General features: G+C 44.0%; 1 protein-coding gene across 9 annotated transcripts in view; it reads right to left on the reverse strand.

The window, feature by feature from the left end:
* ptprq (protein tyrosine phosphatase receptor type Q) overlaps positions 1–23,157 on the reverse strand; it is a 297,632-nt gene that overhangs the window by 36,389 nt on the left and 238,086 nt on the right. For 6 of the 9 annotated variants that reach the window (XM_068050461.1, XM_068050464.1, XM_068050466.1 and 3 more), the window contains 4 exons: positions 20,008–20,081; positions 4,237–4,336; positions 3,669–3,797; positions 1,446–1,490 (listed from right to left, as the gene is read on the reverse strand). In XM_068050461.1, the coding sequence (XP_067906562.1) occupies positions 1,446–1,490; positions 3,669–3,797; positions 4,237–4,336; positions 20,008–20,081 (348 nt within the window). The remainder of the gene's footprint in view (positions 1–1,445; positions 1,491–3,668; positions 3,798–4,236; positions 4,337–20,007; positions 20,082–23,157) is intronic. The other 3 variants (XR_010976839.1, XM_068050463.1, XM_068050462.1) reach the window with 1 other exon arrangement.

The raw sequence follows: 23,157 nt of genomic DNA on the forward strand, positions 1-23,157 counted from the left end.
TAAATTAGATACTGGGCTGTAAAGGTGGAATCCAGATGATGGGCAAGGTGTGCTTAAAGGAATGATTGGTAACCCTGAACCTGAGACAATATCGAGCAGAAAGCCCAAGGCTTTGTCACAGTGATGCAGGATTCTATCTTGTTCTGGCTGAAAGGCAAGGTGGGCAGTCTGATGTTCCAGCCTGACAGTAACAGTGTGGAACATTTGTTAGATTATTCATCTAAAAGACATCTTTAAACAGTGTTTGAATTGCAAGCCGTTGTGTGTAAAGCTTTAGTGGTTGTGTGTATGCCTGTGTATCAACAAGTGAGAAGGGGAACACAATATACTAAGATGAAGGGTCACTGACCTGAAACATTAACTCTGCTTCTCTCTCCACAGTTGCTGCCAGACCTGCTGAGTATTTCCAGCATTTCTTGTTTTTATTTATGATATACTAAGAGCTTGGAGGAGGCTTGAATTGAATTGAATTTTACTAATTCCTTTTTAATCTAACAACAATTTGTATTTATATAGTGTATTTATATAGTGTAAATATAGTGTATTTATATAGTATATATGTATTTATACAGAGTAAAATACCCCAAGGCGCTTCACAGGAGGTTTATCAAACAAAATTTGAAACCGAGCCACATAAGGAGATACTAGGGCAGATGACCAAAAGCTTGGCCAAAGAGGTAGATTTTAAGGAGTATCTTAACAGGGAAGAGAGAGGTAGAGTGGTAGAGAGGTTTAGGGATGGAATTCCAGAGCTTAGGGCCTAGACCGTTGAAGGCACAGTCACCAATGGTGGAGCGGTTATAATTGGAATGCTTAAGAGGCCAGGATTCAAGGACCACAGATATTCTGGAGGGTTGTTGGGCTGGAGGAGATAGAGAGGAGTGAGGCCATGGAGGGACTTGAAAACAAGCATGAGAATTTTAAATTCGAGGCATTGCTTAAGTGGAAGCCAATGTAGGTCAGCGAGCATAGGGGTGATGGGTGAATGGGACTTGATGCAAGTAAGGACATGGGCAGCAGAGTTTTGGATGACCTTAAGTTTATGGGGGGTAGAAAATAGAAGACCAGCCAGGAGTATATTGAAATAGTCAAGTCTAGAGCTAGCAAAGGCATAGATGAGGGTTTCAGCAGCAGATGAACTGAGGCAAAGACATAAAATAGAGATTGCAAGGGCACAAAATGGGTCGTAGCAGATTGGATGCCTGTTTTACACCCCACATCATTATCCTTTCCATTGCCTCTTTATCCTGAAATCACGCACGCCAAGCTGATTTGAAAGTGTTTTGGTAATCAGGTTACTGAAGTGTCCTGAAATGCTTAAGTTTGGGGGTGTACTTTGCTAATTCCACAGTTCCTGTTACTGTAACTTGATATACTTTTGTGTGAAATTGCACCATAAAATGTTGGAATAAGCAACACTTCAAGAGACTGAGCACTTCACTTACTGGATGACATAAATTTCCTTGCGTCTAAAGAATAACGAGGAATAACTGGAAGAAAGGAGCCATCAGAATGTTAGTTTGTAAATAACTAAAATGTTGATATTGAAAGTCAATGTGCAAGCATGCTTTAAAATTTTGTCTTTATGTCAGAACATGTGCTGGTAACATGCAGGCACTGTTGTCAGCAAGTAAACCAACTAAATTCTTGAGTAACACAAGCAATTCTTTTTTAAAAAGCACTAGTACAGGTGGATGCACATTGCCACACCAGATGTTATCACAATTATCAAATAGTTCATGCTCTAAAACATGGTCACTCACATAGCGATAATAGTAGTAACTGCAATTTAGTGATTTAGCAGACCTATATAGATGCAAATACTCATATAAACAACAAAGAGAAACAGAAATGGGTCTTTTAAGTTTAAACTATTCAAAGCTGGTGATTTTAGGGTACTAAGGTCCTGGGAAGTGGATTAGATATCTAATTAAATAGAAAAATAACATCTAATTTACTCATTTATTTTAGTTCTTCTGTTTCATCCTTTATCTTCTCTATCCTGAACTGAACAGTACAACTGTACAGTGCACGTTCCATCAGATCTAGCCAGCGTACATTCTATGTGCATTTTCACTGTGAAGAAATTGGATACAGGGAGTAAAACTGTCCATGTGCACATTCTAAATTTGATATGCACAATCTCTGCGTGTCAGAATATGAATGCCACTTGCAGACATGGGCAGTTTATGTTTGATGTAGGTCCTGAAAATGCAGGTGTGCACAGGGAAACTGTGCCTTACTTATACCTACATTCACAGAAAGTAGCCTAAGCTTTCTTCCTGGCCAGCAATTAGTGCTCAGTGATGGGGGGGAATGGATAGGATTGGGGAGCCAGCATGATATGAGACTTCTATCCACCATGGAGATCAACCCTCGGCTGAAGCTGACCTTCTGGTGTCTGGGTCATTTAAATGTGTGCAGTTTCCTACATTATGTTGGGAAGTCTCACCAAAATGGGAACAGAATTTAACAATGTCAGACCTTCAGTGCATCCATGTTGCCTGAAAAAAATATTTAAAATTATAATTATGAGTCCTCCTCTTCAGTCTTTACACGCTCTTTCAGTGCTTGCACAGGTATAGATGTCAACAAAAACAAAATTGGGATAAAATTAGAGCCCAAAGCTACTATCAGGAGAACACTGGATCTGCTGGGCAGCCCTTGCATTCAACAATCAAAGGCCATAAATTATAAGGAACACACTGGAGGCAATATTTTCTTAATCTGCATATAATTTATATAAGCTGCAGCCTGGGGACCAAGTAATGGGCAGAAGACACAAAGAAGTGGGGGAACTGTGAACGTGCCCCTGAGCACCTTTCTACCCCAACCTGCTCTTTGGTCTTCCAAAAAATTGGTGTGGGAAGAGGCCTACAAAATCTACAGCAATGTATTAAACAATTTCTACTTAATCTATGCAAAGATGAATTGTATTACTTTGCCCCAACAAACCCTCAAAACTTTCTAAATTTTTGTCCCCAAACACAATGACTCCTGTATTACATTTTTAATTGATCATTGCTTTGATATCTTTTTTATTCACTGCAATCAGTGGTAAGAATTACCTGAATATTTGCTTAAGCTCTTCAAACTATAATGCATGATTTTAATTTTATTTCAGAGTATAATATTTTATTTGAATAAATAGCTCCTTAAAAATTTACAATATTTAGTGTACTCTTGAGGGGTAGTGCATTTAAAAATGTCTCAATTAAGGAGGAAAAATCTGAACAATAATTTTATATCAGGTACACAGGCAGTGAGCTGATTAAGCAAAGTTCATTCTTTAATACATTCACACTTCTCAATCAGCTCTCTTATCCCAATTCATGCCAATTCGTGAGAAAAATATAATTACAATTTATGATTAAATTAATTTTTAAAATAGCTGCTTAATATTTCTTTAAATCAATTAAAAATTTAGTGACACCGATTCAGTTCTAAAGCAGACAAAAAGGGTTGTTGCATTTTTCATAGAAGAATGAAGTCCAAGGAAGATTGACTGCTTTTATGTATGCTGGTGTGAAGTGTCTAAAAGATGGAGCTCAGCCTTTCAAAAAAGAGTTGAGTGACCTCAGTAAATAACAGCACCACAAACACTTCGAAACAAGTACAGGTCAGAATAGGCTAATGACCCTTTGGTTGCTAGAATATCGGAAGCTCACCGTGTCAGCTTCTCCTCCTTTAGTTCCAGGTCTGTCACTGCAATCATCTGGTCCAGTTTGAATTTAGTGTCAATAATTTCAGCATCCCTTGGAGAATAAGTGCCTCCTTCCTTCTGCTTTTGTCTTATTCTGTATATAAATTACAGATACCAACAATATTTAGTATACATGCGTAGCACAAGAGATTATTAAAAGTGTTAAACCATTTCATTGTCGACAAGAAGTCAGAAGATAAAAGATAAACTGTAAGAGATTTTCATACTGGACCCAATTTAAACTCTGGCAAACAATGCAAAAGTATTGAGCACTTTGTTTTTCCTTGCAAAAGGCACATTTGTGGCAGTATTTTCAAGCTCCTTGCTTACTTTGATGTTATGCTGCAAGTATGCAGAGAAATTAGGGAAATCAAGATGGAATGAGGAATTTGTGTCCCATCACATATTATTCATGTTAAGTTAGTAACAGTATTTTAATTAACTATACAATGCAATTGTCAGGATAGCTGTGGAGCGAGTTGAATCTACAAATGTTAAAAAATGTAAGCGTTTATAATATTTGTCCTTCCTACCTTGCAATCACATAGACAGCTATCACAAGGAGAATGATAGAAAGCACACACAAAGTCACTGCAAGGATTATTTCAATAGTTCTTCCTGACAGACCTTCAGCTGTAATAACAATACAAGTATATTTTTAAAAATCATGTCATATACGTACAACTATCCATACCAGAAAAGGAATAGCCAATACACTGGAACTTTATACTGCTGTTTTACTAACAGTCTTGCACAAAAATAAAATGACCATGGGGAAAAAAATCATAGGACCCAAAAATGCGCCAGGGATTGTGATGCATGATTAACCTGAGCCCATTGTTTCTGATGCAGGCAGCACACAAACTCCATGCTGCCAGTTCATTTAAATGACTGAAGCGTGCAACCGGTGCTAAACATGCTGCTGAGTGGCTGCATGCCTAAGCAGGGAGTACAAAATCCTGAGAGACAAACCCGAGTTCAAGCTACTTAAAGCCAGCCTGTACTTCTTAAAGAGTAAGTGCATTTTGGCTGTAGCAGATACTGGAAATCATTGTTGAAGGCGGTTTAACCAGGAAAAGACACAGCAATGGCACAATATGGCAGAGAGCAGGCTTCAAGTTTCTCTGACACAGGAGTTGGACAGGAGAAGTCCTCTATTCACAGCTGCCAGGAGGTCCTCCAGACAAAATCTGAGAAGGCAATGGGAACAGACAGCTGTCAAGGTCAATGCCAGGAGACGAGCCCAGAGGACCTGGAGGCAGTGCCAAAAGAAGTTCAATGACAAGTTTCAAGGAAAGTGAATGTATCTTCAAAAGCCAAATTTCACCAACTGCACCACAAGCCTCAGACATTGCTCAGTGCACCACAACTCCATCACTCACCTACCAACCAGCTCTTTCAATCAACAATCGTGACTCATACAAAACATTCATAGCTTCACCTGACCCTCACACACTTAGATAATAATAATAATAAAAGCAAAATACTGCGGATGCTGGAAATCTGAAATAAAAACAAGAAATGCTGGAAATACTCAGCAGGTCTGGCAGCATCTGTGGAGAGAGAAGCACACACTTAGCACTGCTGCAAGCCTCACACCCATGTCTCACGGCTTGGAAAAACTGTCAGCTATTCAATCGTAACAGGCACATCACCCAAACGCATTGTACCACACTCACTGACACATTTCTCTCTTTCTTGCAGGACAGGGTGGCACAGAACAGCAGGCAGCAGCAGCTAACCAACAGGGGACAGACCCAGTGGTCTGTCCTTATCCTGATGGAGGAGATGGCGCTTGCCATCATTGGAGGGACCATGACTGACGCCATGGCCAGCGGCGGGGCTGAAAGAATTGAAGATGACAGTATGCCCCTACCTAATCCAACTTCTCACATTTCACTTTCCCTTCAGCCCACAATCTGCAGGTGGTGCAAACCTGCACCTCTTACTTTTCCATCTCCCCCTACTGCAATCGCACTCTTGTGCCTTTCTTCTTCCAGATACCCAAGAACTGTAACCTAGTCAGGCAGTGGTGCAGGAACACAAAGTGCAAGAGGAAGAAGGGACTGATGATGATGAAATACCATCACGCAATCGCACACTGCGCTGAGGCATCGGGCATGAGTGGTCTGCAGCCAGGACAGGGGGAAAGGGGTAGTCCAGGTGCCATCTCGCAGGAAGGGGAGGTTGCATGGGAGTTCTGCTACAGAGGACTCAGACGCGGACTTCAATTGGGAAGTGTTCAGAGGAAGACGGACGGGTATGCACACAGAAATGATTGGTGCACTGGCGGTCCTGCCAGCAAGCCTGCCATCACTGTCAAGGAACGTGGAGAAGGCTGGCACAACCTTGCACATGGCTCTCAAAAGACCTTGGAGCCCATGCTTTCCAGTTTGAAAGTGATGGCCAATCCCAAGGGAACACTTGAGGACTCAACCATGATGGTCTGATGGCCAATGTCTCAGCTTCCATTGCAGCGCAAGCAGAAGCCATCCAACGTCATGCAAGCACAGCTTGCTGCCATCATGACTGTGGATACCAGTGTTCAAAGGGACTTGTAGGGTCTCATGGTAGTCCAGCAATCTGTCCTCTAACACATTACCATGATTGCTGAGATGCTACCACTTGGGAGTGGCACTGGCTCCATGGAGAACAAGCCTGCTGTCCTTTCTTAGGATAATACCATTCATCCTCCCACCAAAGCCAATCTGCTAGTGCACTTGCAGCCAACCAGCCTATGCCAAAGTGATGCAGTCCAAAGCCAGGCCTTCTAGGCCCACAGCTGTGCGCGGTTGTCCTGCTAGGCCATCTGCAGTCTCCTCCATTTAAATTCAGCAGCCTTCTGCCAGCTATGCTACAGCCACTGGGGTAGCACTGTGTAGCAGCACTAGGCTAGGCAAAGGCACACAAAAGACAGACACTAAGGGAATGTACAAGGGTGTTTAGTTGAACTGTGTATGAATTATTGGATGGTTTATTTGATAAAGTTGGTTTTGAATGTTTGTTTTGTGGTGGCTTTTATTTCAGCATTGTGGTCAAGAGGACATTGTAATGGGCCGTAACAGAGGGATGGTAAAATGTTGGACTGTTGTTGAGTGGGAAATTGGGGTTACCTTTATAAATCTGGCAATCGGGTGTGCTAATCACAGTCAGTCTGCCTAGAAAGCAGAAAGGGGATGTATTAGTCACTTCCCCCTTCCTCCTCTGCAGCTGCTTGCCATATATCTGGTGGGAAGGGCTGTTCCCTCATGATCGCAAAATGGTGCAGCAGGCAGCAGACCATGATGAATTGTGACACATGCTCTGGAGAGTACTGCAGGGCTCCTCCAAAGCAGTCCAGTCAGAGGAGAGGTTGCTTGAGCGCCCCAATGGTCTGCTCGATGACAATTCATGTGGCAGCATGGCTGTTATTATGCGCATGCTGTGTGTGGGTTGCATACCAGAGTCATGAGTCAAGTGGTCAGTGGATAGCCCTTGTTGCCCAGTAGCCACCCTCTGGTCTCTCATGCTGGCTCAAATGCAGATGTTGCAGTGGCCTGGTGCTGGATAAAGGCAACATAACTGCTGGCAGGATAGCAAGTGTTGACCTGTATGTGGCGCTGAGCATGGTTGCACAACAGCTGCACATTGAGGGAGTGGAACCCTTTGCAGTTGGGGTATACATCTGAATTTAAATGAGGTGCCCACAAAGCAATGTGTGTGCAACCAGTGGCACTCTGCACCACCAGGAAGCCTGCTATCTTGGGGAAGCCATGTGCATGCTCTGCCTGCTTATCTCTGGAAAGAGAGAAGGCAATTTGTTCCCCTTTATTTGCATACAGTGTTATCAGTCACCTCCCTTACACAATAGATTGCAAAGTGCGAGATGTTGGAGATGCCCTGTGCTCCAGCCTGGAAGGTTTCTATGCGAAGAAGTTTCATGACCATTGCCACCTTCACAGCTGGCCTTGCACTGCTGTGAGGCTACAGGTCTGCCTACAACAGGTGACATATTTCAATGAGCACCATCCTAATGAAATGGTGGCATCCAACGCACTGTTCCTAGCAGAGGGTGAGGTAGAAGAATTGCTCCCTGAAGGATCTGCATGGATATAGACTCCTGCTGAGAGCCGTTCTCCTCCTCATCCTCTCTTTTCAAGTAGCTTGTCCTGGAGAAGGAGAGTTACATTAGAACATTAGAACATTAGAACATTACAGCGCAGTACAGGCCTTTCGGCCCTCGATGTTGCGCCGACCATCTGACCTACACTATTCCATTTTCATCCATATGTCTATCCAATGACCACTTAAATGCCCTTAAAGTTGGCGAGTCTACTACTGTTGCAGGCAGGGCGTTCCACGCCCCTACTACTCTCTGCGTAAAGAAACTACCTCTGACATCTGTCCTATATCTTTCACCCCTCAACTTAAAGCTATGTCCCCTCGTGTTTGCCATCATCATCCGAGGAAAAGGACTCTCACTATCCACCCTATCTAACCCTCTGATTATCTTGTATGTCTCTATTAAGTCACCTCTCCTCCTCCTTCTCTCTAACGAAAACAACCCCAAGTCCCTCAGCCTTTCCTCGTAAGACCTTCCTTCCATACCAGGCAACATCCTAGTAAATCTCCTCTGCACCCTTTCCAAAGCTTCCACATCCTTCCTATAATGCGGTGACCAGAACTGCACGCAATACTCAAGGTGCGGCCTCACCAGAGTTTTGTACAGCTGCATCATGACCTCGTGGCTCCGAAACTCGATCCCCCTACTAATAAAAGCTAACACACCATATGCCTTCTTAACAGCCCTATTAACCTGGGTAGCAACTTTCAGGGATTTATGTACCTGGACACCAAGATCTCTCTGCTCATCTACACTACCAAGAATCTTCCCATTAGCCCAGTACTCTGCATTGCTGTTACTCCTTCCAAAGTGAATCTCCTCACACTTCTCCGCATTAAACTCCATTTGCCATCTCACAGCCCAGCTCTGCAGCCTATCTATGTCCCTCTGTACCCTACAACATCCTTCGGCACTATCCACAACTCCACCAACCTTCGTGTCATCCGCAAATTTACTAACCCACCCTTCTACACCCTCATCCAGGTCATTTATAAAAATGACAAACAGCAGTGGCCCCAAAACAGAACCTTGCGGTACACCACTAGTAACTAAACTCCAGGATGAACATTTGCCATCAACCACCACCCTCTGTCTTCTTTCAGCTAGCCAATTTCTGATCCAAAGCTCTAAATCACCTTCAACCCCATACTTCCGTATTTTCTGCAATAGCCTACCGTGGGGAATCTTATCAAACGCCTTACTGAAATCCATATACACCACATCCACGGCTTTACCCTCATCCACCTGTTTGGTCACCTTCTCGAAAAACTCAATAAGGTTTGTGAGGCACGACCTACCTTTCACAAAACCGTGCTGACTATCGCAAATGAACTTATTCTTTTCAAGATGATTATAAATCCTATCTCTTATAACCCTTTCCAACATTTTACCCACAACCGAAGTAAGGCTCACAGGTCTATAATTACCAGGGCTGTCTCTACTCCCCTTCTTGAACAAGGGGACAACATTTGCTATCCTCCAGTCCTCCGGCACTACTCCTGTCGACAATGACGACATAAAGATCAACAACAACGGCTCTGCAATCTCCTCCCTGGCTTCCCAGAGAATCCTAGGATAGATCCCATCTGGCCCAGGGGACTTATCTATTTTCACTCTTTCCAAAATTGATAACACCTCCTCCTTGTGAATCTCAATCCCATCTAGCCTAGTAGGCTGTATCTCAGTAATCTCCTCGGCAACATTTTCTTTCTCTACTGTAAATACTGACGAAAAATATTCATTTAACGCTTCCCATATCTCCTCTGATTCCGCACATAACTTCCCACTACTATCCTTGATTGGCCCTGTTCTAACTCTTATCATTCTTTTATTCCTGATATACCTATAGAAAGCCTTAGGGTTTTCTTTGATCCTATCCGCCAATGACTTCTCGTGTCCTCTCCTTGCTCTTCTTAGCCCTCCCTTTAGATCCTTCCTGGCTAGCTTGTAACTCTCAAGCGCCCTAACTGAGCCTTCACGTCTCATCCTAACATAAGCCGCCCTCTTCCTCTTGACAAGCGCTTCAACTTCTTGAGTAAACCACGGCTCCCTCGCTCGACAACTTCCTCCCTGCCTGACAGGTACATACTTATCAAGGACTCGCATTAGCTGCTCCTTGAATAAGCTCCACATTTCGTTTGTGCCCATCCCCTGCAGTTTCCTTCCCCATCCTACACATCCTAAATCTTGCCTAATCGCGTCATAATTTCCTTTCCCCCAGCTATAATTCTTGCCCTGCGGTATATACCTGTCCCTGCCCATCGCTAAGGTAAACCTAACCGAATTGTGATCACTATCGCCAAAGTGCTCACCTACATCTAAATCAAACACCTGGCCGGGTTCATTACCCAGTACCAAATCCAATGTGGCATCGCCCCTGGTTGGCCTGTCCACATACTGTGTCAGAAAACCCTCCTGCACACACTGGACAAAAACAGACCCATCTAAAGTACTCGAACGATAGTATTTCCAGTCAATATTTGGAAAGTTAAAGTCCCCCATAACCACTACCCTGTTACTCTCGCTCCTGTCGAGAATCATCTTCGCTATCCTTTCCTCTACATCTCTGGAACTATTCGGAGGTCTATAGAAAACTCCCAACAGGGTGACCTCTCCTCTCCTGTTTCTAACCTCGGCCCATACTACCTCAGTAGACGAGTCCTCAAACGTCCTTTCTGCCGCTGTAATACTTTCCTTGATTAACAATGCCACACCACCCCCTCTTTTACCCTCTTCTCTGTTCTTACTGAAACATCTAAATCCCGGAACCTGCAACATCCATTCCTGCCCCTGCTCTACCCATGTCTCTGAAATGGCCACAACATCAGGATCCCAGGTACCAACCCATGCTGCAAGCTCACCCACCTTATTCCGGATGCTCCTGGCGTTGAAATAGACACACTTTAAACCAAGTTCTTGCTTGCCAGTGCCCTCTTGCGTCCCTGTAACCTTATCCCCTACCTCACTACTCTCAACAGCCTGTACACTGGAACTACAATTTAGGTTCCCATTCCCCTGCTGATTTAGTTTAAACCCCCCCGAAGAGCACTAACAAATCTCCCCCCCAGGATATTGGTACCCCTCTGGTTCAGGTGAAGACCATCCTGTTTGTAGAGGTCCCACCTACCCCAGAAAGAGCCCCAATTATCCAGGAAACCAAAACCCTCCCTCCTACACCATCCCTGCAGCCACGTGTTCAACTCTTTGTTTGGTTAAATAGAACTTTAGAGTTGGTCAATGGTCGGGGACAGGAGGGTGTGACTGCAGATCAGGAAGGTATGTATAGTATAATTTGGTATACTGGACATTGTTTGTTACTGGGTTAACGATGCAAATCATGCTGTATACCTCATCACAGGAAGTGATGTAACACCATGGCCAGGATTTTGTGAGGCTCCCTGAGATGGGTCGGAGGCGGGGGGAGACACGGAGTATCATGATGGGTGGCGGTGGGGCGGAGGGCCCATTGCTTCCCCATCACCCAGTGATCTTCCCGGGCGCCAGGATAGGCCGATGATGGCCTTCCCGCCCAGAAGCCAATTGAGGCCTTTAAGTGGCATATTAACAGCCAATTAAGGGCCTCTTTCCGCCACCGCTAGGAGGGCCCTTCCTTCGTGGGCAATGTGTGACCCACGGAGGACCCCACCAGGAACAAAATTACCCCCCCCGAGACCCCCCTCCCCCTGGACTGCATGACCACCACCACCCCCCCCCCCCCCGCCAACTCCTCATTGCTGGGACCTTCCATGCTGGCCCTGGCAACCCTGCCTCAACTACCTCTGTTTCGGGGTTCCAGCGGTGGGCCTGGGTCCAAGGCCTCTGTAGTACTGGCAATGACCACCACTCTCAGAGGCACTGCTGATGCTGCTTAGCTGCTGGCCCTCTGATTGGCTGACAGTTCTTTGAGGCAGGATCCCCGTCCCTTTAAAGACTTTAGAGGGACGGGGATCACACCTCCTGAAACTTTGATTTAAAAAGACTGGAGGATCGATCCGGGCGTTCCCCCCGCCTTTCCGGTCTGGCACCAGGAGTCTCGCCTCCAGCACAAAATCCAGTTCTATGTGTGTGGATGCCTCGTGTACAGGCTTGGAAGATCTAAACCATAACAGTGAGACATGTTTAATAAAGCTCCCATTTCTTTTAACCCATCTGACTCTTCATATATTCTGTACTAGACTAACAGTAAGCAGAATATTATATGGTGGCAGTGGTGGTGGCAACGGTAAACTAGAAAAGATGGAAAAGCCCCTACCTTTACCGGAAAGCTTCAAAAAAGTTGCAGGCCTAAGCTAAGACATGGCTAAAGTGGTACAGAAGATTTGCCAGCTAGCGCACTGCGTCGGGTCTTGCTACAAAAACAAGCAGTGAACAAACCGGCACACTGTTGTATGCGATGGGTGACTGTGCAGATGATATTTTCTTAACACAAAGTGTCGACGGGGAGAATGCCACATACGACTAAATTATTAAAGCACTTGATGCATATTTTAATTTGTGTTCAAATATCATTGTTGAGCGCTCCAAATTTAACAAATGCACTCATCATCGAGGGGAAAGTGTGGATGCATTTATAAACGACTTATACGAACTTGCAGAAGATGTACTCTGGGTGGGGGACTTCAATGTCCATCACCAAGAGTGGGTCGGTAGCACCACTACTGACCGAGCTGGCCGAGTCCTAAAGGACATAGCTGCTAGACTGGGTCTGCGGCAGGTGGTGGGGGAACCAACACGAGGGAAAAACATACTTGACCTCGTCCTCACCAATCTGCCTGCTGCAGATGCTTCTGTCCATGACAGTATTGGTAGGAGTGACCACCGCACAGTCCTTGTGGAGACGAAGTCCCGCCTTCACATTGAGAATACCGTCCATCGTGTTGTGTGGCACTATCACCGTGCTAAATGGGATAGATTTCGAACAGATCTAGCAATGCAAAACTGGGCATCCATGAGGCGCTGTGGGCCATCAGCAGCAGCAGAATTGTACTCATCCACAATCTGTAACCTCATGGCCCGGCATATCCCCCACTCTACCATTACCATCAAGCCAGGAGACCAACCCTGGTTCAATGAAGAGTGCAGGAGGGCATGCCAGGAGCAGCACCAGGCATACCTCAAAATGAGGTGTCAACCTGATGAAGCAACAACCCAGGACTACTTGCATGCCAAACTGCGTAAGCAGCATGCGATAGACAGATCTAAGCGATCCCATAACCATCGGATCAGATCTAAGCTCTGCAGTCCTGTCACATCCAGCCATGAATGGTGGTGGACAATTAAACAACTAACTGGAGGAGGTGGCTCCACAAATATCCCCATCCTCAATGATGGGGGAGCCCAGCACATCAGTGCGAAAGCTAAGGCTTAAGCATTTGCAACAATCCTCAGCCAGAAGTGCCAAGTTGATGATCCATCTTTCCCTCCTCCTGAAGTCCCCAGGATCACAGATGCCAGACTTCAGCCAATTCGATTCACTCCGCGTGATATCAAGAAACGACTGAAGGCACTGGATACTGCAAAAGCTATGGGCCCTGACAATATTCCGGCAATAGTACTGAAGACCTGTGCTCCAGAACTTGCTGCGCCCCTAGCCAAGCTGTTCCAGTACAGCGACAACACTGGCATCTACCCTGCAATGTGGAAAATTGCCCAGGTATGTCCTGTACACAAAAAGCAGGACAAGTCCAACCCGGCCAATTACCGCCCCATCAGCCTATTCTCAAATCATCAGTAAAGTGATGGAAGGTGTCATCAACAGTGCCATCAAGTGGCACTTGCTTAGCAATAACCTGCTCAGTGACGCTCAGTTTGGATTCCGCCAGGGCCACTCAGCTCCTGACCTCATTACAGCCTTGATTCAAACATGGACAAAAGAGCTGAACTCAAGAGGTGAGGTGAGAGTGATTGCTCTTGACATCAAGGCAGCATTTGACCGAGTATGGCATCAAGGAGCCCTAGCAAAACTGAGGTCAATGGGAATCAGGGGGAAAACCCTCCGCTGGCTAGAGTCATTCCTAGCGCAAAGGAAGATGGCTGTGGTTGTTGGAGGTCAATCATCTGAGCTCCAGGACATCACTGCAGGAGTTCCTCAATCATAAGGTGAGACGTGGGGATGTTCGCTGATGATTGCACAATGTTCAGCACCATTCGTGACTCCTCAGATACTGAAGCAGTCAGTGTAGAAATACAGGAGTGTGATGGAATACTCTCCACTTGCCTGGATGGGTGCAGCTCCAACAACACTCAAGAAGCTCGACTCCATCCAGGACAAAGCAGCCCGCTTGATTGGCACACCATCTACAAACATCCACTCCCTCCACCACCGACGCACAGTAGCAGCAGTGTGTACCATCTATAAGATGCACTGCAGCAACGCACCAAGGCTCCTTAGACAGAACCTTCCAAACCCGCGACTTCTAAAGAACTAGAAGGACAAGGGCAGCAAATGCTTGGGAACACCACCACCTGCAAGTTCCCCTCCAAGTCACACACCATCCTGACTTGGAACTATATCGCTGTTCCTTCGCTGTCGCTGGGTCAAAATCCTGGAACTCCCTTCCTAACAGCACTGTGGGTCTACCTACCCAAATGGACTGCAGCGGTTCAAGGGCAATTATGGATGGGCAATAAATGCTGGCATAGCCAGTGACGCTCACATCCCATGAATGAATTAAAAAAAAGAAGACTGTGAGTATGGCACATTGAAGGATGAGCTGATCAGGGATAGAATTGTTGTTGGAGTGTTTGACAATGCCTTGTTCAATCACTTGCAGTCAAGAGATAATCTAACCCTAGAAAAAGCAATCCAACTGAGCAGACAAGCGGAGGTCAGGAAACAGAATCGATCTGTGATCCGAGGTGACAGGGAGAGTCCCGTCACGAGGGCAGCCGACTCAGTCGAGTTTGTCAGGAATAAGAAAGGGAAAGATGGTGGCAAAAAGCAAGGGAGACAGAAGTAGCATTTAGCAGCAGCCCAGGTTAACTGCAGTAGGTGTGGCCGAGAGAGACATAGGTGGGAAAACTGTCCCGCCAAAGAGGTCGAATGCCATTTGTGTGGGAAGAGGGGCCACCTCCAGGCAGTGTGCCATAGCAAAAAGCTCCACTTAGTAGAGGCCATTCACAATGCTAAGATACCTTTTCTGGGAGAGATCCAAGAACCAATTGGGAATTGCTGGAGTGCAGAAATTCTTGTCGGAGGAAACAAGACACAGTTTAAATTGGATACTGGAGCAGCAGTTTCGGTTCTTTATGATGCTGAACCGTGGTTAGAGAAGAACATTCTTCAACCATCAGACAAGAAATTATATGGACCAGGAGGTATAGAACTTACAAAGTCATAGGAGAACTGAAGGCAACCCTCCAAGACCGGGAAAAAGAAATCACAGGAACATTATACGTGATTCAAAATCAAAATTGTTCATTATTAAGCAGAAAATCTTGCACTGACTTGAATAAATCTGCAGAGTGGAGGAACTGGGAAGCAGAGGTGGTCAGCCCAGAAATTTTAGAGCTGAATTCCCAAAGCTGTTCACAGGACTAGGGAAGCTGAAGACAGCATACCATATAACCCTCGAGGTAGAAGTGAAGCGAAGCCAACATGCCTACTTACACCCAGAAAAGTTCCTCACCCACTCTTGCCAAAGGAAAAGAAAGAAATCGACTCTGTGGTGAAGCAATTAGTTATTTCACCTTCAACAGAGCCTACAAGCTGATGTTCAGGTTTGGTCCCAGTACAAAAACCAAATGGATCTATCAGAATTTGTGCTGCTCTTACACAGCTGCATAAAGCAGTTGAACGTGAAGTCCATCCTATCTCGTCTGTAAATGAGAGCTTAGCTAAATTGGGGAAGTGCTCAATCTTCACAAAGCTGGATGCAAAAAATATTTTTTGGCAATACCCCTCGATGAAGAGTCTAAGTTGCTCCACAACATTTATTACCCCATTTGGAAGGTTTGGTTTTAAACAGACTACTCTTTGTTATCATGTCAGCGACTGAAATTTTCCAAAGAACAGTGTCAAACATCCTAGAAGGACTGGATGGAATCGTGTGTCATATGGATGATACCCTGATCCATGGATCCACTCAGACAGAACATGACACTAAAGTGACAGCAGTGTTGCAACACTTAGAGAAAGCAGAACTTACACTTAATAATAAATGTGAGTTCTTGCAGCCAATTGTCAAATTCCTTGGACATATTGTAGATGTATCTGGTATACAAGTTGATCAGCAAAAAACAAAAGCATTCAAGGAGTTTCCAGCTCCGAAGAACGTGACTGATACAACCAGGTGAGAAGGGATCTAGGGGTCCCCTCTCAGCCTTTGCCTGGTTTAACCATAAAAGGGTTTAATTTTAGAAACACTGTTTTTAGCTCCCCCTCAGTGAATCCTTGTTCACTGCTCCAATTGTAAGGCAAAGAAATCAGACTGGTTTCCTTAGATTTAAACAAGAAAGGTGGAAGTTTATCAATCTAAAACTCTAATCCAGTTAACGACTATAAATATGCGACGCGACCACGCTAGCATGCATACGCGATAAAAACACACGCAAATAGAGACAGAAAAAGAATAAAGGAGAAAAGTTTGAGGTAATATTGGGATTATAATTACAGTTCTCTGAGTTCAATGTGGAGTCTTTGGTTGCCGGTAAGTCCAGCTGTTCGTTGGAGCCCAGTTCACGCTTCAACTTGTTTCGATGTCAGAGTCTTTTCTCTCTTGAGGTTTACGTGTCTTCCATGGGTCCAGTAGCTTGGGAGAAAGCAGGAGAGAGAGACAGCTAGGAGAGAGGCTTCTTTGTTCCAGTTTCAGTTGCAAACTGCCTTCTGAATTCAAACTGTCCTGTGGCTAGTTCAAAAAGCCTGGCCTAGCCAGTTAGTCATGTGACCAGCTGGTTTAACCAGTCCTGGCTTTGTGGATTGTATCATCTTAGCAATTCCTGGAATGTGCTTCCTTACACCTTCAATGTCTGGTGATCAAAATCCATTTGGGTTAATTGGATCAGGGAGTAATTCTTTTGTCTCTCCAAGCACTGCCTCTTAGTATGCAAATGTTCTTTCAACGAAATGTCTGGTGATCTTCAAACAAGTAATTTTTTCACTCTAGCAAGAGTTCAAAATCAATGTTCATATGACGAAATTAAAATGCCTCATTCTTGGCAGGTGGGGGTCTGCATACAGTGATTTATGGGTATGGTGGATCAAGTTGGAAAGTTTTGCCCAACCAAGCTGTAGTCAATGAGCCACTAAGTCAATTGTTAAGACAGGACAATACATGGTTCTGAGAGGAAGCAAAACAGAGATCTTTTGAAAAAAAATCAAAGAAATGCTGATATGTTAGCTCACTATGACCCAGAGCTACCCACTAGCATTGCTGTGGATGCATCTTCTACAGGACTGGGACCTGTACTGTTTTAGATACAGACAGATGGAAAACGCAGACCAGTTTACTATGCATCCTGTTCACTGACAGAGACTGAACAAAGATATGCAGTGATTGAGAAAGAAGCATTATGGGCTACATGGACTTGTGAAAAGTTTGCAGATTACATTATTGGTCTTCACTTCAAGATAGAAACAGACCACAAACCATTGGTAACTCTCTTAAATGCAAAGGAGTTAGCAAAGATGCCTCCACGAGTACAAAGATATAGACTGAGGATGATGAGGTGTGATGCAAAGACAGAGTGTGTTCCAGGAAAGCAGCAAATCACAGCAGACGCTTAGTCTCGTATCCCAGTGGCAAGACCAGAATGAGGTGACATATCCCTTATTGAAGGAATAGAAACCTTTGCATCGACAACAACCAAAACTCTACCAGCAACAACTCAGAGACTAAACAAAATCAGAGATGCACAGCAATTTGATGAAGAATGTGCTCAAGTCAGAGGATGGCCAGCATACATGCCACACACTCCTTTTCTCAGACAGTACTCTGAACAGAGAGGACATCTCAGTGTGGTGGATGAATTACTCATCAATGATGAGAGATTGGTCATTCTGAGAGTTCTGAGATTAGACATTCTACAAAGATTTCACCAAGGACACTTGGGCATCAGAAAATGTTGAGCCAGAGCAAGAAATTCTGTTTGGTGGCCTGGTCTTTCAAATCACTAGAGGAGATGATATCAAGGTGTATACTTTTGCTAGTCATCGTCAGGAGATGAGAGAACCATTGCTGACATCTTCTTTTCCATCAACACCAATGTCTTGGGATGGATCTTTTTGAACACAGCGGTAAAACATTCTTCACTGTAGTAAACAATTACTCAAGATGGATTGAAGTCAAGCAACTGCAGGGTCATTCTTCTGAAGCAGTGATTACATTGTTGAAGGAGACATTCTCAATAAATGGAATCTCAGACTTTGAAATTTCAGACAATGGACCACAGTTTACAAATGAATACTTCAAAGAATTCACAGTATCATATGGATATGTTCATTTCACCCATTCATCAGCTTTAACCACTCGTGTGAGGTTATTGAAGTTTTTGCGGCACTGCATCCGGGTCCATTGAGTGCCTCCACTTCCTACATGAAGACCTCCAGTGCAGCACTGGAAAATCTTGGGGAGCCCACTCTCTGCCATGTATGCCATTACTGAGTATTCCCCAAGTTAAAATCACTTTTAGAATGACTTCCAGCACCTGTTCCAGCCACAAAACACCTCCCCATGAAGAGCTGCAGATCGGCTTTCAATAGTGCAGGCCAACTTGAACCTGTACTAGCCTATCACGATTTTGCATCCCCTGCTCATGCATGTAGGATTCAACAGCACGCATACCTGCATGCTACAATTATTTGAATTAGCAGGCAACACAAAGCTTGTGTTCTGCCTGCATCAAAAGCAACGGGTGTGGGGTAATCCTGCCTTGCAATCCCCATCCCCATTTTCAGGCCCTGTTCAATTTTGTGGCCAATATGTGATAAGTTTAAACCATGATTTAAAGAGTGAATAGTAACCTTATGTCAGTGGAAAATAGTGATTAGAGTCTCTTGAGGTCAGTGCTTTTTTACAGCATGGACACATACAATGTAACTTAACTGTTAAAATCAGCTGTCTGGTTTTTAAATCATTTGAGCTCTTGAACAGCAAAAACCATAACAAACACATCTAAGAACTGCAGAAAAAATGTGAATTTTAACTGGGAAACCCCAACACACTTGTTTCACCATCAATAGTTGCTTTGAACTGGATGAAGCACCAAAGCCTTGTTTATACAGGTTCATTAAACTCAGTCGAATCAAAGTTGCTGTGTAAATAAGTTTAACCCTTTGGTATGCTGGGTCCTGCAGCATAGCTTTTCTTATAACTGAAGCTAAAAAAAAATCATAATAAGCAGTTGTTAAATCTTTCAGTATAAAATTTCTTTACAAGGAGACTTAAAAATCCTAATTTGATAAATACATCTGGAACATGGCATAATTTAGGTTAATTTTTTGAAACTGTCTCATTATCCAGAAATCATTTCAACATCAATACATGGAAGGTGTGATTAACCCAGTTGAACATCCAAATATGAAAATGAGACTGCAGGAAATGTGAACAGAGGAAAACAAACATATGGAAATAACTTTCAACTACCAATAGTTCATAAATATTTTTGAACAGTGAGTATTGTAGGGACAATGGACAGAACTTTCAACTTTGACAGTGGAAAGGAATGTCAGGCAGGGCACATAACAGATGGCTGATCCAATACAGCCCATTCTACACCTCTGCTGAAATTGAAAGTTCAGTCCAATATTAACAGCAACATAAATACTAGGGTTGCCAACAGCTTGTAGTACCACAGGGCCAAATACATACTTTATTTGGCAACAGATATTTTTTTACATCGGACTAAAATATCTTCCTAAATGGTTTTGTGCCTTAATTTTTTCTGTACACACCTGGAAGGAAGGACCACAGGGTGTTTTAGGAGCTATTTTCATTCTACCTCTGTCAAAAAGGATACCAAGGAGAAGCTCTGCTATGCTGTTTATGAGATCAGTGTTGGAATGTATAAGCCATTGTGAAAATGCCAAAATACATTGGCAGCACATAACAAGGTATATTAACTTCAATTTAGCCACTTTCTGACCACTCCATACCAACTGGAACACTTGTACCATCATAAATGAAGATTTCAAATATACAAGAACATAGCATCATAAGGTTACCAAAACAGAGAACACTTTTTAATTCTATTTTGCATGAATTACCTAGAGTTTTGACCGGATCAGAGAAATCTGAATCAGTAAATTGCCTTTGAAAGTTTGTTGCTCGGAACTTGAATCTAAAAGAAAAAAAAATGACAAATTTATTACAAATATTAAATATCAATATAGAGACATTTATTTCTTAGTACATCTGTTATGAAGTTGCATACCTTAGATACTTTCTTAGATTCAGTGGCATCAGTTGCTCACATAAGCAAGTCTGAGTGTCTTAATTTTTATGAGCATTGACTCACACTGGCCTATATCTGTTTGTATAATAACAGGACACTACTGTAATAACAGTACTCTCTTATGATCTGTATCAGCTATTCGTGTCAGCCTTGGCTCAGCAGTAGCACTCATGCCTCCAAGCTAGAAGGCTGTTGGTTCAAGAACCACTTTAGAGACATGGGGCTGGAGTTTACCTTAGGTGGACGGGAATCCGGGGATCCATCCCGCATTTTATGGGTCCCTGGGCTTTAATTGTCCCGAGGCAGGTCTTCCACCTGCTTGAGGGAGCAGATCCCGCCTCAGTGAGCTGCCGGCCAATCAGTGGGCCGACAGCTCTTAGTCCCAGCAGCGCCACCGGGAGCGGTGGCCACTGCTGGCACTGCAGCCAAACCAACCTGATGGAGCCAGGAGTCCAGGTAAGTTGGGCTTGCCTCACCAGGGGGATCGCTCCTTCGCTGGCGAGGCTGGTGTGGTCGTTTGGGGGGGGGGGGCGTCTTGGGTCCCAGGGGTGGGTTGAGAGGCGGGATCGGCCCTCAATTGGGCACCCTGTCATGGCCCCGCCCCACCGCCCCGGGGCGCGGAAATGCCGGCAGCTATCGCTGGGCAGCCTTTCACATCCCCAGCACGCTCGCTTGCCACAGGCAAAATACCCGTGGAGGTGGGTGAAGGCCCTTACATGGCCGTTAAGTGGCCACTTAAGGGCCTTGATTAGCCTCGGGCGGGCGTGCGAGCCATTTCCCACCACCCACACCTGACGCTGTAAACTTGACCGGAGGCGGCAGCGGGGCGGGTAGGCCTCTCGGAGCCTCCCGCTCAATTTTACATCGCCCCCATGCCACTATCTGACCCGCTGGGGTGGCGGAAAATTCAGCCCATGGATACATGCTCAGGCTAACATTTCAGTGCAGTACTGAGGAAGGTTCTACACTGCCAGAAGTGCTGTTTTTCAGATGAGATGTTAAACTAAGGCCCTCTCTGCTCTCAAGTTGACATAAAATATCACATAACACTATCTGAGGGAGTTTTCCTGGTGCCCTGACCAACATTTATCCCTCAATTAACATCATAAAAAACAGAATATCTGGTCATTTATCTAGATGTTGTACGTGTTACCTTGATTTGACTGTCACACTTCCCTGTACTACAACAGTGGCCTCCTTCAAACTACTTCATTGGTTGTGATGTGCTTTGGGATGTGCTGTACTAAAGGCAGGAAACATACTACACAAATGCAAGTACTTTTTTTTTTACATGTATACTTTTTTCAATTGCTTTGCAGGAAGATTGAACAAACATTTCCATCAGATGAGGCTTGTTACAAAACTTGTTAAGCAGTGTTATTCATGCAAAGCAACAGTTATAATCAAGATTTAATTCTTGATTTAACTGTACATTTAACTTCAAATAATGATACAAAATAAAGAATATGCCACACTTCTCCACATCAGTGGGTCCTCTTATTTGAATAAAGACATCTTCTACTATCATTCAGCATTTCTATTCTCTTTGTTTCAGCAAAGACCCTCACAAGTTTCCCTTTAATAAACATGACTACCCTTGCAGTGTTTCTGTTTCAAAATTCTGGGTTTAAATTTGTCTCGGGTGGTGCAACAAAATGAACAGTATGGGAATCGGCAGGTTTAAGGCACGGGCAGGAGGGAACCTGAAAGAAATTTGGAAGAAGACATGATGTGACAGAGGCAACTGAATGGATGGTATCAATCTTAATGATAAAGAAGCCCATGAGATGATGCTGTAGCGTAATGTCACTGGACCAATAATCCAGAGGCCCATGCTAATGCCCTGGGACATGGGTTCAAATGCCACCATGGCAGCTGGTAGAATCTAAATTCAATTAATTGATAAAAATCTGGAATTGAAAGCTAGTCTCAGTAATGGTGTCATGACAATCAATAATAGTTTCATGAAAACCCTTCTGGTTCACCAATGTCCTTTAGGGGAGGAAATCTGCTGTCCTTACCTGGTCTGGCTTACATGTGACTCCAGACCCAGAGCAATGTGGTTGACTCTTAACTGCCCTCTGAAATGTCCTAGCAAGCTACTCAGTTGTCAAGGACAATTAAGGATGGGCAATAAATGCTGGCCTTGCCAGTGATGCCCACATCCCATGAAAGATTAAAAAAACAAGTTTCTCACACTTATTGTTGGTGGTGAGAGCAGGGAAGGCATGGGGGACAGTTTGTTGTGCAGTAAAGAAGCTTGAATTTATTGCTACATTCAAGGATGATCCTAGACTAATGAATGGTTTTGGCAGAGGAGAGCAAGGCCTGAGTGCTAGATGTGGTCCAACTTGATGTGACAATGGATGACTAAACCAGTTGTGTATCAGACATGTTCATGCCTGCATTTCTTGTACTTGAGGGAATGTCTATGGGGACCATACAAAGGTGGAAGAAAGTAACTGTTTTACCAGTAAAAAGGTCATCAAAGAAAAAGATGAGTGAGTGATATGAGCAAATCGACAGCTGAACAGTACATTGAGCTCAAATTCTACTGTTATAATACCAGCAGAAAAATATTACTACAGCACATTACTACAGGAAATAATATCTTTTGGCACAGAAACCTCTTAAGTTGTTAAACAGATAACTTGCAGGGCATAAATCTCTTTCAATCTACTGCCAGAATATAAAGTTTTATATGAAAACAAATTCAATATTGCCTATTAACAACATTTGCAACATTATGTAAAGGGATTTGCATCTCAGTGTCAAAAAGTAAAGCATTCTTGTCTATAATGTAGCATGTTATTGATTTCTTTCTTTTATTATGGTGCATATGGGGTTAATAATTAGACTCACTCACTGAATATGGCCCAACTTATTTTGATCCACAATAGCTCCAGAACAGATGTTATAGCTGTTAATGGCCATTCGAGAGGTAGGCCAAGCACATTAGTTC

Source organism: Heterodontus francisci, chromosome 18, assembly GCF_036365525.1.
Source record: "Heterodontus francisci isolate sHetFra1 chromosome 18, sHetFra1.hap1, whole genome shotgun sequence".
Lineage (NCBI taxonomy): Eukaryota > Metazoa > Chordata > Chondrichthyes > Heterodontiformes > Heterodontidae > Heterodontus > Heterodontus francisci.